At 43.5% G+C, this 14,361-nt stretch overlaps 2 protein-coding genes across 3 annotated transcripts in view; one reads left to right on the forward strand and one right to left on the reverse strand.

Annotated features, from left to right (window-relative positions):
- Window positions 1-723, reverse strand: part of IKZF5 (IKAROS family zinc finger 5) — a 14,394-nt gene extending 13,671 nt beyond the window's left edge. For both annotated transcript variants that reach the window (XM_063103005.1, XM_063103006.1), the window contains exon 1: window positions 603-723. The gene's annotated coding sequence lies outside the window, so the exon portion shown is untranslated. The remainder of the gene's footprint in view (window positions 1-602) is intronic.
- Window positions 724-924: 201 nt separating this feature from the next.
- Window positions 925-14,361, forward strand: part of ACADSB (acyl-CoA dehydrogenase short/branched chain) — a 43,931-nt gene continuing 30,494 nt past the window's right edge. The window contains exon 1 of the mRNA XM_063103223.1: window positions 925-1,013. Within this exon, the coding sequence (XP_062959293.1) occupies window positions 972-1,013 (42 nt within the window). The 5' untranslated portion in view covers window positions 925-971. The remainder of the gene's footprint in view (window positions 1,014-14,361) is intronic.

Here is a 14,361-nt window from a genome sequence, read left to right on the forward strand (position 1 = left end):
GCTCCTCGCACTCCAGACAATTTATCAAGAGACCTGAACCCCGAATAAACCTAAATCGTTCTTTGCTACAATACCCTTCCAAACGTCACAGGTGCCTAAAATTAGAATGCACGTGCAGTGGAAACGCACCCGGGCAGGCTCATTACATGAAAGACGAGGGTTCTAAAGTCCTCCCAACGAGCAGCCCGGGACCGGCGTTGGGGCAGCACCCTCACCAAGACTGGGAGGAACATCCTCATCGGGACTCGGAACACATAGGAGGCCCGCTCCTGGGCGGACCCCCAGCCCCTGGGACCCGGTGAAAACTTAAACCTCGGGGCGCCCCCCGCACAACCACCTGTCAGAGCCACAGGCAGCAGTCCGCACCCCGGAGCCTCGGACAACACAGGCGCCGCCCCCTCGGGGGTCCCCGCGGCCACAAGCCCCGCAGGCCTCCGCACTCCGGCCTGGAAGGTCCCAGGTCGAGACACCGCCCACCAACGGGCCACGCCCGACCCTCTGCTGGACCTGAGTCTCGGGCGGGGTCTCACCTCCCGCCGCTCCTTCTTACGTGCCCTCCTCAGCTGCGTCGCCGCCGTCCAAGCCGGCAGCCCGCTTCTTACCTCCTGACAACTGCACCGTGGGACCCCCACCGCCTCGTTCAACGCCGCTGCCGTCGCCGCCGCCGCCGTCTTCGTCACCGTCACCGACGCCGCCGCTGCCGCCATGTTTGTTGTGTCTCCAGCTCTCTTCCCGCCCCCGGCCTTGCCCAAGTATCGCGTGAGCAGTACGTAGGGCGAAAGCGAAGGAGGGGGCTGTATGTCTCTCTTGGGGTTCCGTAGGTGCGAGTGGGCGGGGTTTCGGAGGGTGTGTGAGGGGCGAGGCTGGTGGGCGGGGCCCTGGCTCGGCCCGCCCCCAGGCGCTGGTGCTGGCGCGGTGCCCAGAGACACAGAACAGACCGGAGCGATTGAGCGATCCGGGCAGCGGCAGCGATGGAGGGTCCCGCGGTTCGGCTGCTGCGCGGCAGTGGGCTGGTGAGTGCGTTTGTGGTGGGCGTCCAGAGGGCCCAGGGCGACCTTGGCCTTCGGCGTCGCCGACAGCTATGTCTCCTAACGGGCCGCGGTGCCAGCCTGAACTCCGCTCCACGTCCTGGGCCCGCGCCTTCCTCGCTCCGCCGGCCGGTCTCCTCAGACCCTTCACCCGCGGGCGGTCAGCGACTCCTACCTCCCTCCAGACCCCCGGCAGGGCTGTCCTCCGCTTCTTTGGGGAGAGCTGGGGGCGGCATTTGGTGGGAAGTGGGGCCGGGGGCTGGTCTAGAAGCTTCTTTGGCGGAGCCGAGTCAGCAAGGTGTCCTTTGCAAGCCATTGAGTCCTGACAGCCACCGAGTCTCGGATCCCTGGAAGCACTTGTCACAGATGTCAAACCTACCTGACGACCTAAGCCACCTTCCCTCGATGATTCCTTTTGACTCCCCTTTCAAAAGCAGATTGTTAAAATATAGGCACAGTCTCATTCTGAGCAGAGTGTGTCCCTTCTGCGGCCCCGCTCGAAAGGGAGGAAGGGACTTCGGAGTTGGTCGGACTTACCGGCCAGGGAGAGAATTCCTCCCGTCCTTTATCTCGCGGCTGGGGCCTGAGCATCTTCCACGGATGGGCTCACCGCGGCCCAGAGGAGCCAATCCCAGTCCCGCTTGCTCGAACTTGCTGAAACCAGCCTCCTGTTGTACGTACCTTTTTTTTTTTTTTTTTTTTTTTTTTTTTAGCAGCTGGTTGGTATTGGGATCCAAACCCTTGATCTTGGTGTTAAAACACTGCGCTGCAACCAACTGAGCTAACTGGCTAGCCCCCTGTTATATGTACTTAATTCTGCTCTCTGGACCTACACAAACTGTTGATTCTTTAACAGCCCTTGTGTCTGGCTTGTCATTGCCACACTAAACAGCCCTATCCTCTTCAGCCCCTCGTCCTATGGCATGTTTTCCAAAACCCTCTCACGTTTGGGGAGACTTAGTTTGTCAGTACATTTCATTGAAAATTTTTCCACTGCTGACTTTTACTTTTTTTATTTCCTGTGCACTTGTTTTAATGAGTTAAAGGCTCTTCAACTGCTGCTTAAGTCTTATGCCCAGAGGCAGGACTCTTTATCTTTTTGTCTCACATTAGAGATAATTAATGTTATTTGACTGTTTTACAGGCTTGGGAGGTTCAGAAAATTAGTAAAGTCATGTCAGTATATTGTCCCAAAGGAACAGAAGTATACTCTTATAATTACAGTTTAGTAGTGTTTATAATCGTTGGATAATTTAGCAAAGAAGTTTTCCTGGGTTTCAATTTAACTCTGTTTTAGAGCCAACATTTATTCACTGTGTACTGTGTGGCAGGCATATTGCTGATGTGCTGTCTGCATCATCTCATTTAATTTTCACAGCGTTCTAACAAGGAGTTTAATCTTGCAGGTGAGGGGTTGATGCAGAAAGGGATTGATTAAGTGACTTGCCCAAGGCTAGAAAGTGATAGAGCTGTATTCAAACTCTGTCAGATTCTAAACTTAACCTTTGTGCTGTACTGCTTCCCCTTCCTTAGAGTTATCAGGGACCTATTTTGTTTGGATTTATTGTTTTTTTGTGTATGTCTCATAGTCCTTCATAGTTTTTAAAGCTCTTTTACATAAATTAGCTAATTTAATTGAGTGAATAAAATGTGGGTTTTTTGGGTTGGCCCGTGGCTCGCTCGGGAGAGTGCAGTGCTGATAACACCGTGGCCATGGGTTCGGATCCCATATAGGGATGGCCGGTTTGCTCACTGGGTAAGCGTGGTGCTGACAACACCAAGTCAAGGGTTAAGATCCCCTTATCAGTCATCTTTAAAATAAAAAAAAAAATGTAGATTTTGCAGCCAGACTGCTTGGGTTTTGTTTTAGTCCACTTCTGTTGCTTATAACAGAAAGACCTGAAATTGGGTGATTTATAAAGAAATATAGTATTTATTGCTTACAGTTTCAAATGCTGGGAAGTCCAAAGTCCAGGGAACATATGTGGTGAGGGCCTTGGTGGTGGTGGCTCTCGGCAAAAATGGCAGGAGCAGAGACTAAGCTCCTCACTCACTGTCCTTATAAAGCCATCAGAGCCACACCCATGACCACCATTAAACCATCAATGGATTTATCAGGTCACTAGGGCAAGGTCTTCACCATCTAATCACCTTTTCAAGGCCCAACCTTTCAATTACGTAATAGGATTTCCCACCCGCTTAGCACTGTCACAGTGGGGGTTGTTTCTAACATGGATCTTTGGGGGACACAATTCAATCCATATCAGGTTTGAACCCAGGCTCTGTCACTTCCTAGTGGCATAACCTTGGGCAGTTTACTTAACCTCTTTGGGTCGCAGTTTCCTGATCTGTAAAATGGGGAGAATAATAGTACCTACTTTCCAGAGTTGTTATGAAGATTAAATGAGTTCATTGTTTGCGTAAGGCTGCTGTGTATCAAATGTCCCCCCAAAACTCATTGAAGCTTGATTCCCACTGTAACAGTGTTAAGAGGGTGGGAAATCTGACATGGTATTTGAAAGGTGGGGCCTTTAAGAGCTGATTGGATCATGAGGACTGTTCCTCCAAGAATGGATTAATTAATTCATGGGTTAACGGTTTAATAGGTTATCACAGAGTAGACCAGTGGCTTTATAAGGAAAGCAAAGGAGCATGTGGAAGCGCTCGGCTCAGCCCTTGTTCTGTGATACCCTGCGTCACCATGGGACTCTGCAGAGAGTTCCCACGAAGAAGGATGCCCTCACCAGATGTGGCCCCTGTACCTTGGACTTCTCAGACTCCAAAACTCTAAGAAATAAATTCTGTTCCTTTATAAATTACCCAGTTTCAGGTATTCTGTTATAAGCAACAGAAAACGGGCTAATACCAAGGCACTTAGAATATTCTCTGGCATATGGTCAGCTCTCAATAAATGTTAGTTCTTATTGCCATTCGTAAGGCATTGTCTGCTATGGCACATATAATAATGACTAAAACACCCTACATTCAAGGAGTTTATCTTTTAGTGAAGAGGCTAGAACTTTATACAACTAATCTCTTATCATTTAGGTGTGGAACAAATTCTAAGCGGTCTGCAGTCATCCTGTGGGTTCAGAGGAGAGACTGATGACTAGGACCACTCAGAAAGAGACAGGCTGTTTGGAAGCTGGGTTAGAGTTTAGGAGGGGCAAGGGGCGGCAAGAACACTGCAGGAAAAGGGGAATGAGGCCATTTTAAGGAATTTTGGGGTTTATCCTTTTGGGTTGTGGAAAGCCATTGAAGGTTTAGAGCTTCAGAGATACTTTATCAGAGCTATAGTATAGTTAGATTGTTGTGGCAGCAAGTGGCATGGAGGGTAGAGAAATGCAAAGTAGGGCTAATTTTGGTTCCCACCCAGAAACAGAAGGAAAGGCAGAATTTATTGAGAACTTACTGTGGACCAGGGAGAGCGTTTTACATCCACTACCCTATTTATTCTTCCAATGAACACTGTGAAGTAGGTATTAGTAGCTTCATTTTGCAAATGAGGAACTGGGAGGCAACACCCAGTGTTCCCAAGTCATGCAGCAAGCAGGCCACAGCACTGGCACTCAGCCCACCTTTGCCTTCTTAGAAGGTCTCTTCTGTTCCTACAGGTGGGTTAGAACTTCCCTGCCTATTTTATTGGAACAACCCTATTAGTGGAGAATTGAACCTTGTAGTCAACCTGTGGATCCAAAGCATTTTTAGGCAACTTGAAATTAAGAGGTGATTTTTGGTTCCTTGTTCAGATAATTCTCTAAAAGTTCTGCCAAATAGCCAAACTAGATGTAAGTCTCGTTCAACTTTTTCCTGTCTGGACATGTATTTGGCATCTTGGTAGAGAAAGCTTGACAGATGCTATGGTTTCAATGTGTGCCTCAAAGTTCATGTGTTGGAAACTTAATCCCCAGTACAGAGCTGTTGGGAGGAGAGGCCTAATGGGAAGTGTTTGGGTCATGGAGGTACTGCCCTCATGAATTAATTTATGCTGTTATCACAGGAGTGAGTTCCTTATAAAAGGAAGGGGTGTGATGGAGTTTGGATGTGTTGTCTCCGCCAAAACTCATGTGGAAATTTGATCCCCAATGTGGCAGTGTTGGAAACTGATCGAGTCATGGGGGCGGATCCCTTATGAATGGATTAATGCTCTCCCTGGGGGATGGGGAGTAATGAGTGAGTTCTCGCTCTATTAGTTCTCGTGAGAGCTGGTTGTTTAAAAAGACCCTGGCACCTTCTCTGTCTCTTGCTTCCTCTCTCTTGCTTCCTGTCACCATGTGATCTGCTTGTACCCGCCAGCTGCCTGCCACTTTCCGCCATGAGTAGAAGCAGCCTGAGGCCTGTGCCAGAGCAGCTGTCCCAGAATCGTAAGCCAAATAAACCTCTTTTCCTTATAAATTACCCAGTCTCAGGTATTTCTGTTATAGCAACACAAACGGACTAAAACAGAAAATTGGTACCAAAGAGTGAGGTATTGCTATACAGATACCTGAAAATGTAGATGAAGCTTTGGAACTGGGTAATGGGCAAAGGTTGGAGGAGTCTGGAGGACTTAGAAGAAAAGAAAAAGATGAGGGAAAGTTTGGAAGATTTTAGCAATTGGTTAAATGGCTATGACCAGAATGTTGATAGAAACGTGGACAGTAAAGACCATGTGGATGATGAGGTCTCAGGTAGAAATGAGGAACTTCTCAGGAATTGGACAAAAGATCACCCTTGCTACACCATAGCAAGGAACCTGGCTACATTGTGTCCATGCCCTTGGACTTTGTGGAAGGTGGAACTTAAGAGTTGTGAACCAGAGCATTTGGCCAAAGAAATTTCTAAGCAGCAAAGCATTAAGCAAGCTGCATGGTTGCTTTTAAGAGCCTACTCTGATTTATGGCAGCAAAATCATGATGTAAAGCCAGAATTTAAAAGGGAATCAGAGCGTAAAGATTTGGAAAATTTGCAGCCTGGCCATGCGGGTAAAGAAGCGAAGAGCAGGAGAACACAAGGGTGAAGCAGATAGACTGGTTGCTAAAGACATTATCTTGGCGGTGAGGCAGCCAGATGCTAATAGTGGAGACAATGAGAGGAAAGCCCTGCAGGCATTTGAGAAGTATGGAAGGGTGCCCCACCCATCACAGGCCCTGAGGCCTAGAAGGACTGAGTTATCCTGGAGGAAAAACCTGGGTGCAGCTGTCCTCAGGAACCTGCTCCCTGCATCCCAGCTGTTCTGGCTGGAGCGGCCCCAAGTGTGGTTCGTGCAGCAGCCCTGGAGAGTAGAGGCCCAAAACCTTGGTGGCGCCCACGTTGTGTTAAGTCTGCAGGCCGGCAGGACGTGAGAGCAGTGGAGTCATGGCAGCCTCCATCCAGATTCCAGAGGATGTCTGGAAAAGTCTGGGGGCCCAGGCAGAGACCTGCTGCAGGGGCGGAGCCACTGCAGAGGACATCTACTAGACCAATGCCAAGCAGGAAAGTGAGTTCAGAGCCCCCACAGAGAGCCCCCACCAGGGAAATGTCTAGTAGAGCCAACACAGCAGGGCTGCTGCCAGGACCCCAGAACTTCAGGGCCACTGGTAACATGCAACGCAGGCCTGGAAAAGCCACAAGCACCAGCGTGGCCCACTGGGCTGTGCCTGGCAGAGCTATGGGAACAAGGCTGCCGGATGCTTTGGGGTCCCAGATGCCCAATTGTGCCCAGGATGCAGGACTTGGGGACAAGGAACATTATTTTGGAGCTTTAAGACATAATGTCTGCCCTGCTGGGTTTTGGACTTGTTTGGGGCCTCTTTTTCCTTTCTTTTGGCCTATTCCTCCCTTTTGGAATGGGAATGTATACCCAGTGTCTGTTCCACCATTGTATCTTGGCAGTAGATAAATTTGGTTTTGTTTTTCAGGTTCACAGCTGGAACGACTTTTGCTTTTGGTCTCAGATGAGACTTTGGACTTTGGACTTTTAAGTTGGTGCTGGAACAAGCTAAGACTTTTGGCACTGTTGGGATGGAATGATTGTATTTTGTATGTGAAAGGAACATGAGTTTTGGGGAGCCAGGGGTGGAATGATGGAGTTTGGATGTGTTGTCCCTGCCAAAACTCATGTGGAAATTTGATCCCCAATGTGGCAGTGCTGGAAACTGATTGAGTCATGGGGGCGGATCCCTTATGAATGGATTAATGCTCTCCCTGGGGGATGGGGAGTAATGAGTGAGTTCTCGCTCTGTTAGTTCTCGTGAGAGCTAGTTGTTTAAAAAGACCCTGGCACCTTCTCTGTCTCTTGCTTCCTCTCTCTTGCTTCCTGTCACCATGTGATCTGCTTGTACCCGCCAGCTGCCTGCCACTTTCCGCCATGAGTAGCAGCAGCTTGAGGCCTGTGCCAGAAACAGCTGTCCCAGAATCATAAGCCAAATCTCTTTTCCTTATATTACCCAGTCTCAGGTATTTCTCTTATAGCAACACAAACGGTCTAAAACAGGGTGTCTTTGCTTTATTCAAAGTACTTGGATAAATCTGGGAAATCTATACGTTTACAACAGGGTCTTTTACATCAAGGATGTTACATTTTAATTGGGGAGACAAAGTATATGTTAAAAAATGAATATTAGGACAGTGGAAGATAGCGTATTGCTAATGCTAAATAAATATTACAGGCAGATGTGCTTATAGAGGATGGGGTTTGAACTGACCATCCAAAGAAGGGATGGCTTAGGGTAAGGTAAAGCAGCAGAGGGTGGAGATTCCAGGCCAAGGAGGTGTGTAAGCAAAGCTGTAGAAATAGGAATATGCTCTACTTGTACTAGAAATAGTATGTCAGGAGAGCTGATATGACAAGTTTGCAGAGGCATGGAATGGGTTCAGATGGCAAGTGCCTATCAGGTGAAGGGGTTGTGTTTGTACTTTTTCCTGTAGCAGTAAGGAACTGGTAGCTGCCAAGCAGGTTTGGCTTCTCCAATCTAGGATGCTAGAAACAGTCACAGTTGAAGCAAGCCCAGATTTATTCTGTTACTTCCTACATGAGTGAGTCTTGCCCAGCCAGACAGTGTTGCCCACAGTCCTGGATAACAGCCCCTTTGTTTACCAAAACACAAGCATTTATAGTGTTTATTAGTCATCAGTACAAAAATGGTATTTTCTTTGCAGATGCAAATATATTTGTTTCCTACCCTTCTTTCTCTCTGGTGCCAAGAAGACTAAGTAATCATAAAGATCCTCTCTGGCAGCCATAAGATTCTTTTCTCCTTTTTCTTCGGATCCTGGCATACTAACTCTGCCTTGGGCCTGCGTTGTCTTCATTCCTTCTTTCCTAAGGGTTAGTCCTGGTCCCTGCAAGGCATTGGACGTGCAACCCTTGGTCTGGAACTCAGATCTCCTGACTTCTATTTAAGTGTTCTTTCTGCTTTACAAACTGTCTTCCCTGAAAAGGAAGGTAGGTCAAAGAAATGCCCAGTACCTGGTAAAGTGGTAGACCCAAATAATTACACAATGAAAAAAAAATTAAGTTCCGTAATAGGATCCTGTCTTTTAAGATTTCTTTGGGAATAGCTGTGTGTCTGGTTTCATTTTTGCATACTGGTAATTTGGGAAAGAGAGCTGGTTGAATTGACCAAGCTCACACAGAAGGCAAACAGATCTTTATGTTGATTGCCTGGCACTGTGCCCTGTCTTGGTCTATTTAGCCCTCTTATGAGGCAGTCACTATAATTCTTCTAGAAGGTTGAGGCATTTTTAGGAATTCCTAAGGATTGGAATGAGGAGCCAGAGACTGGTAGAAGGGAAAAGTTAAATTTTTAGTAGTTTTGGAGAACACTTAGAACAGAAGCTACTGTTTTTGGAGAAAGCAAAAAGAGGTTAGAGAAATTCTGGTATAGAAGTTTGGGCTTGGGGATATGAAAGTAGGGAAAGGATCAACTTAAAATTAAAACTGAGATATGCAATATTTCAATCAGGTCTTAAAATGGATGTTTCTAATTTAGTCAGAATTCAGTAAAAAGTCTGTGTAGAAGAAGATCAAACATGCTTTAAGTAGAGGAAGAAACACTGCATAATTTACTTCACTAATGAACACATATAAGCCCTGAAGTATAAACAGCATAAAGAAGCAAATCCTCATTATCCTTCCTCCTTTTCCTAGTCATGTTTCATTGTAAGAGAAACTGCTGCTGCCTTGGCAGGACTGTGCTTCTGCCAACCACAGAACCTAAGGCTGTAAGAGAAAATGTGGCCATCTCTATGTCAGATCCAAAGTCTTTATTAAGTATTGTTCCATATGGGCTGGCCAGTTAGCTCACTTGGTTAGAGCATGGTGCTGATAAAACCAAGTTCAAGGATTCAGATCCCTATAACAGCCAGCTGCCCCCCCACCAAAAAAAATCTAAATATTGTTCCATAAACCAGCAGAACTATTTATATCCCATTGATTGATCCTTACATCCCAAGGAGCATAAAAAGTCAAGAAAATCACTGTTCTCATTTTGATTAGGTGAATTAACCTAAGGTAACAGTAGGCAATGAGCATAATTAACCATATTGCCATTTAACCCTGTATTTGTTATATTTAAAAAAATCACCCTAGAGGACCATCCGTTTTCTACTACTGTTTCCTGTTGGAATACTTCCAATACATGTTTTAGACAACAGGTACAAAATATTTGGCATAAGAAATACAGTGTTAAGAATTTTTTCATCAAATTCTTCTAAATTGTTGATATAGTTCTCGTAAATCATACCAATTCCTGTAATTTTAAAGCCATAATTTGTTTAATTTACTTGGGGGGAGGGGTGATAGAATTTTTTAAAACTTTATTTTCAGATAATTGTAGATTCTCATATGGTTGTAAGAAGAAATGCAGAGATCCTGCATACTCTTTATCCAGTTTGCCTCAATGGTAACACCTTACCAAACTATAGTACAATATCACAACCAGGAAATTGACAGCGATGCAATTCAGCAATCTTTTCACATATCCTCAGTTTTACATGTGTGCATGTATATATTCCATGCAGTTTTATCACATGTATGTTTATGTATCCACCAGTACAGTCAAGCTACAAGACAGTTCCAACAGCACATGGATCTTTTATGTTGCCTTTTTACAACCACACGCCAACCCTAACCACCTTCCCTGGCCCCCAACCACTGGTAACCACTAATTTCTTCTCCGTCTGTACAATTTTGTCATTTCAAGAATGTGTGATAAATGGAATTGTACAGTATAGTTTCTTTTTCTGCTGAATAGCATTCCATTGCAAGGGAAGGGAAAAAACATTTCTTCTACCCTCTTAGGTTCAAGTAAATGAGGCCTGGGAATTAAATGATAAAAGACAGATTAACAGGAGTAAAAGGTTTATTTTGTATACATAATGAGCAAGTATCTAATTTGTTAAATGGTTAAATGCTTACATACCTAATTTAGGTGAAAAGGAAGGAAGAAAAAAGGCTTCTGTGGGAAACACCAGTAGGTTTATTTTGGAAAGACAAATAGATTTACAGGAAAACAGACAGGTGATAAGAAAGTTTGTGATAATGTTTACCTACACAAGTGAGCAGAGTGGTCTATCCATCTTCAGGGCCATAAAACTCCCCTGGAGAGATTTATGGCAGCATCCCAGAGGTTGCTGCTTTTAGTCAGCAAAGGGAAGCTCCTAGAAGGCTTTTTCTACACTTGTTGAATCTCAAATGTCTTCAGCTTAAAATAATCATTATACCAACTCTGGGCTTCCAAGTGGGTCCCCACACCATGATAGGGATGTACCACAGGTATTTAACCATTCACCTATTGAAGGACATCTGGATTGTTATATATTGTATATTCTGGATATTAATCCTTTGTCAGATGTATATTTTACAAATATTTTCTCCCACTCTGTTGGTTGTCTTTTAACTCTGTTAATTGTTTCTTTTGCTGTGCAGAAGCTTTTTAGTTTGATATAATCCCATTTGTTTATTTTTCCTTTGGTTGCCCGTGCTTTTGGGGTTGTATTCATGAAGTCTGTGCCCAGTCCTCCTTCCTGAAGTGTTTCTCCTATGTTTTCTTTAAGAAGTTTTATTGTTTCAGGGTGTATATTTAAATCCTTAATCCATTTTGAATTGATTTTAATAAATGGTGAGAGGTGTGGGTCTAGTTTCATTCTCCTGCATATGGATATCCAGTTATCCCAGCAGCATTTGCTAAAGGGGCAGTCTCTTCCCCAGTGGTGCTTTTGTCAAAGATCAGATGGCTGTAGGTGTGTGGGTTGGTTTCTGGATTCTCTATTCTATTCCACTGATCAGTGTGTCTGTTTTTATGCAAGTATGATGCTGTTTTGGTTATTATAGTTTTGTAATATAGTTTAAAGTCAGGTAGTGTTATGCCTCCAGGTTTAATTTTTTTTGCTCAGTGTTGCTTTGGCTATGCGTGGTCTTTTGTTATTCCATATAAATGTCTGGATAGTTTTTTCCATTTCTGAGAAAAATGTCATTGGAATTTTGATAGAGATTGCATTGAATTTGTGTATCACCTTGGGTAGTATGGACATTTTCACAATGTTGATTCTTCCAATCCAAGAGCATGGGATATCTTTCCATCTTCTTGTATCCTCTCTAATTTCTCTCAGCAGTGGTTTGTAGTTCTCATGATAGAGATTTTTCACCTCCTTGGTTAACTCAATTCCTAAGTATTTTATTTTTTTGGTGGCTATTGTAAATGGGCAGGCTTTCTTGATTTCTCGTTCTGCATGTTCACTATTGGAGAAAAGAAATGCTACTGATTTTTGAGTGTTGATTTTGTATCCTGCTACTGTGCTGAAATCATTTATCAATTCCAGCAGTTTTTTTGTAGAGGTTTTAGGCTGTTCGATATATAGTATCATGTCATCTGCAAACAGGGACAGTTTGACTTCATCTTTTCCAATCTGGATGCCCTTTATTTCCTTCTCTTCTCTGATTGCTCTGGCTAGTACTTCCAACACTATGTTGAATAGGAGTGGTGAGAGTGGGCATCCTTGTCTAGTGCCTGTTCTTAAAGGAAAAGCTTTCAGCTTTTCCCCATTCAGGATGATATTGGCAGTGGGTTTGTCATATATGGCTTTAATTATGTTGAGATACTTTCCCTCTATACCTAACTTATAGAGGGTCTTTGTCATGAATGAGTGCTGAACTTTATCAAATGCTTTTTCAGCATCTATAGAGATGATCATATGGTCCTTGTGTTTGAGTTTATTAATATGGTGTATCACATTTATTGATTTGCGTATGTTGAACCAACCTTGCATCCCTGGGATGAATCCCACTTGATCGTGATGAATAATTTTTCGTATGTGTTGCTGTATTCTGTTTGCTAGTATTTTAGTGAGGATTTTTGCATCTATATTCATCAAGGATATCGGCCTGTAGTTTTCTTTTTTGGTTATATCTTTACCTGGTTTTGGTATCAGGATGATGTTTGCTTCATAGAATGAGTTTGGGAGATTTGCGTCCGTTTCAATCTTTTGGAATAGTTTGTAAAGAATCGGTGTCAATTCCTCTTTGAATGTTTGGTAAAATTCTGCTGTGAATCCATCTGGTCCTGGGCTTTTCTTTGTTGGGAGCCTTCTGATAACAGCTTCAATCTCCTTTATTGTTATTGGTCTGTTCAAATTTTCTACGTCTTCACGGTTCAGTTTTGGGAGCTTGTGTGTGTCCAGAAATTTATCCATTTCCTCCAGATTTTCAAATTTGTTGGCGTATAGTTGTTTATAGTAGTCTCGAATGATTCCTTGTATTTCAGATGAATCAGTTGTAATATCGCCTTTTTCATTTCTAATTTTTGTTATTTGAGTCTTCTCTCTTCTTTTTTTTGTTAGCCATGCTAATGGTTTGTCAATTTTATTTATCTTTTCAAAAAACCAACTTTTTGATTCGTTGATCTTTTGAATTGTTTTTTGGTTTTCAATTTCATTCAGTTCTGCTCTGATCTTAATGATTTCTTTCCGTCTGCTAACTTTAGGATTGGATTGTTCTTGTTTTTCTAGTTCTTTAAGGTGAAGTGTTAGGTTGTTCACTTGCCATCTTTCCATTCTTCTGAAGTGAGCGTTTAATGCGATAAATTTCCCCCTTAGTACTGCTTTTGCAGTATCCCACAGGTTTTGGTATGATGTATCATTATTTTCATTAGTTTCAATAAATTTTTTGATTTCCTGCTTGATTTCTTCTTGGACCCATATGTCATTAAGTAGAATGCTGTTTAATTTCCATGTGTTTGTATAGTTTCCAGAGTTTTGTTTGTTATTAATTTCTAGTTTTAATCCATTGTGGTCTGAGAAGATACATGGGATAATTCCAATTTTTTTGAATTTATTGAGACTTGATTTGTGACCTAATATGTGATCTATCCTGGAGAATGATCCATGTGCTGATGAGAAGAATGAATATTCTGGGGTTGTTGGGTGGAATGTTCTGTAGATATCTGCCAATTCCAATTCGTCTAGAGTATTGTTCAGATCTTGTGTTTCTCTACTGACTCTTTGCCTAGATGATCTGTCTAATATTGACAGTGGGGTGTTCAGGTCCCCTGCTATTATGGTATTAGTGTCTATTTCCTTCTTTAGTTCTAATAGAGTTTGTTTTATAAATCTGGCTGCTCCAACATTGGGTGCGTACATATTTATGATTGTTATATCTTCTTGATGGATCAGTCCTTTTATCATTAAGTAGTGTCCCTCATTGTCTCTTTTTATGGTTTTTAGTTTTTTTTTTTTTTTTTTTTTTTGTCTTTTTCGTGACCGGCACTCAGCCAGTGAGTGCACCGGCCATTCCTATATAGGATCCGAACCCGCAGCGGGAGCATCGCTGCGCTCCCAGCGCTGCACTCTCCCGAGTGCACCACGGGCTTGGCCCTGGTTTTTAGTTTAAAGTCTATTTTGTCAGATATAAGAATGGCTACTCCAGCTCTTTTTTCTTTTCTGTTTGCATGGGAAATCTTTTTCCATCCTTTCACTCTTAGTCTATGTGAATCTTTATGGGTGAGGTGGGTCTTTTGTAGGCAGCATATAGTTGGGTCCTCTTTTTTAATCCAGTCAGCCAGTCTGCGTCTTTTGATTGGGGAATTTAAGCCTTTTACATTAAGAGTTGTTATTGAAAAGTGTTGATTTATTCCTAGCATTTTATGGTTGTTTGGTTGTCTTAGGTGTCTTTTGTTCCTTGCTTTCTGATTTACTGTTTGGTTTCTGTGTTTGTTGTTTCCTTAGGTTGTAGATAGCGTTTTTGTTTGTTTGTTTTCTCTTCGTGAATGCCATTTTTATTATACTAGTGGGTTTTGATTTTTCTAGGGTTTTTATGGCAGTGGTAGTTATTTTTCAGGAACCAAACCCAGTACTCCCTTGAGGATTTCTTGTAAGG

The sequence above is a fragment of the Cynocephalus volans genome, chromosome 7 (assembly GCF_027409185.1).
Source record: "Cynocephalus volans isolate mCynVol1 chromosome 7, mCynVol1.pri, whole genome shotgun sequence".
NCBI classification, from domain to species: Eukaryota; Metazoa; Chordata; class Mammalia; order Dermoptera; family Cynocephalidae; genus Cynocephalus; species Cynocephalus volans.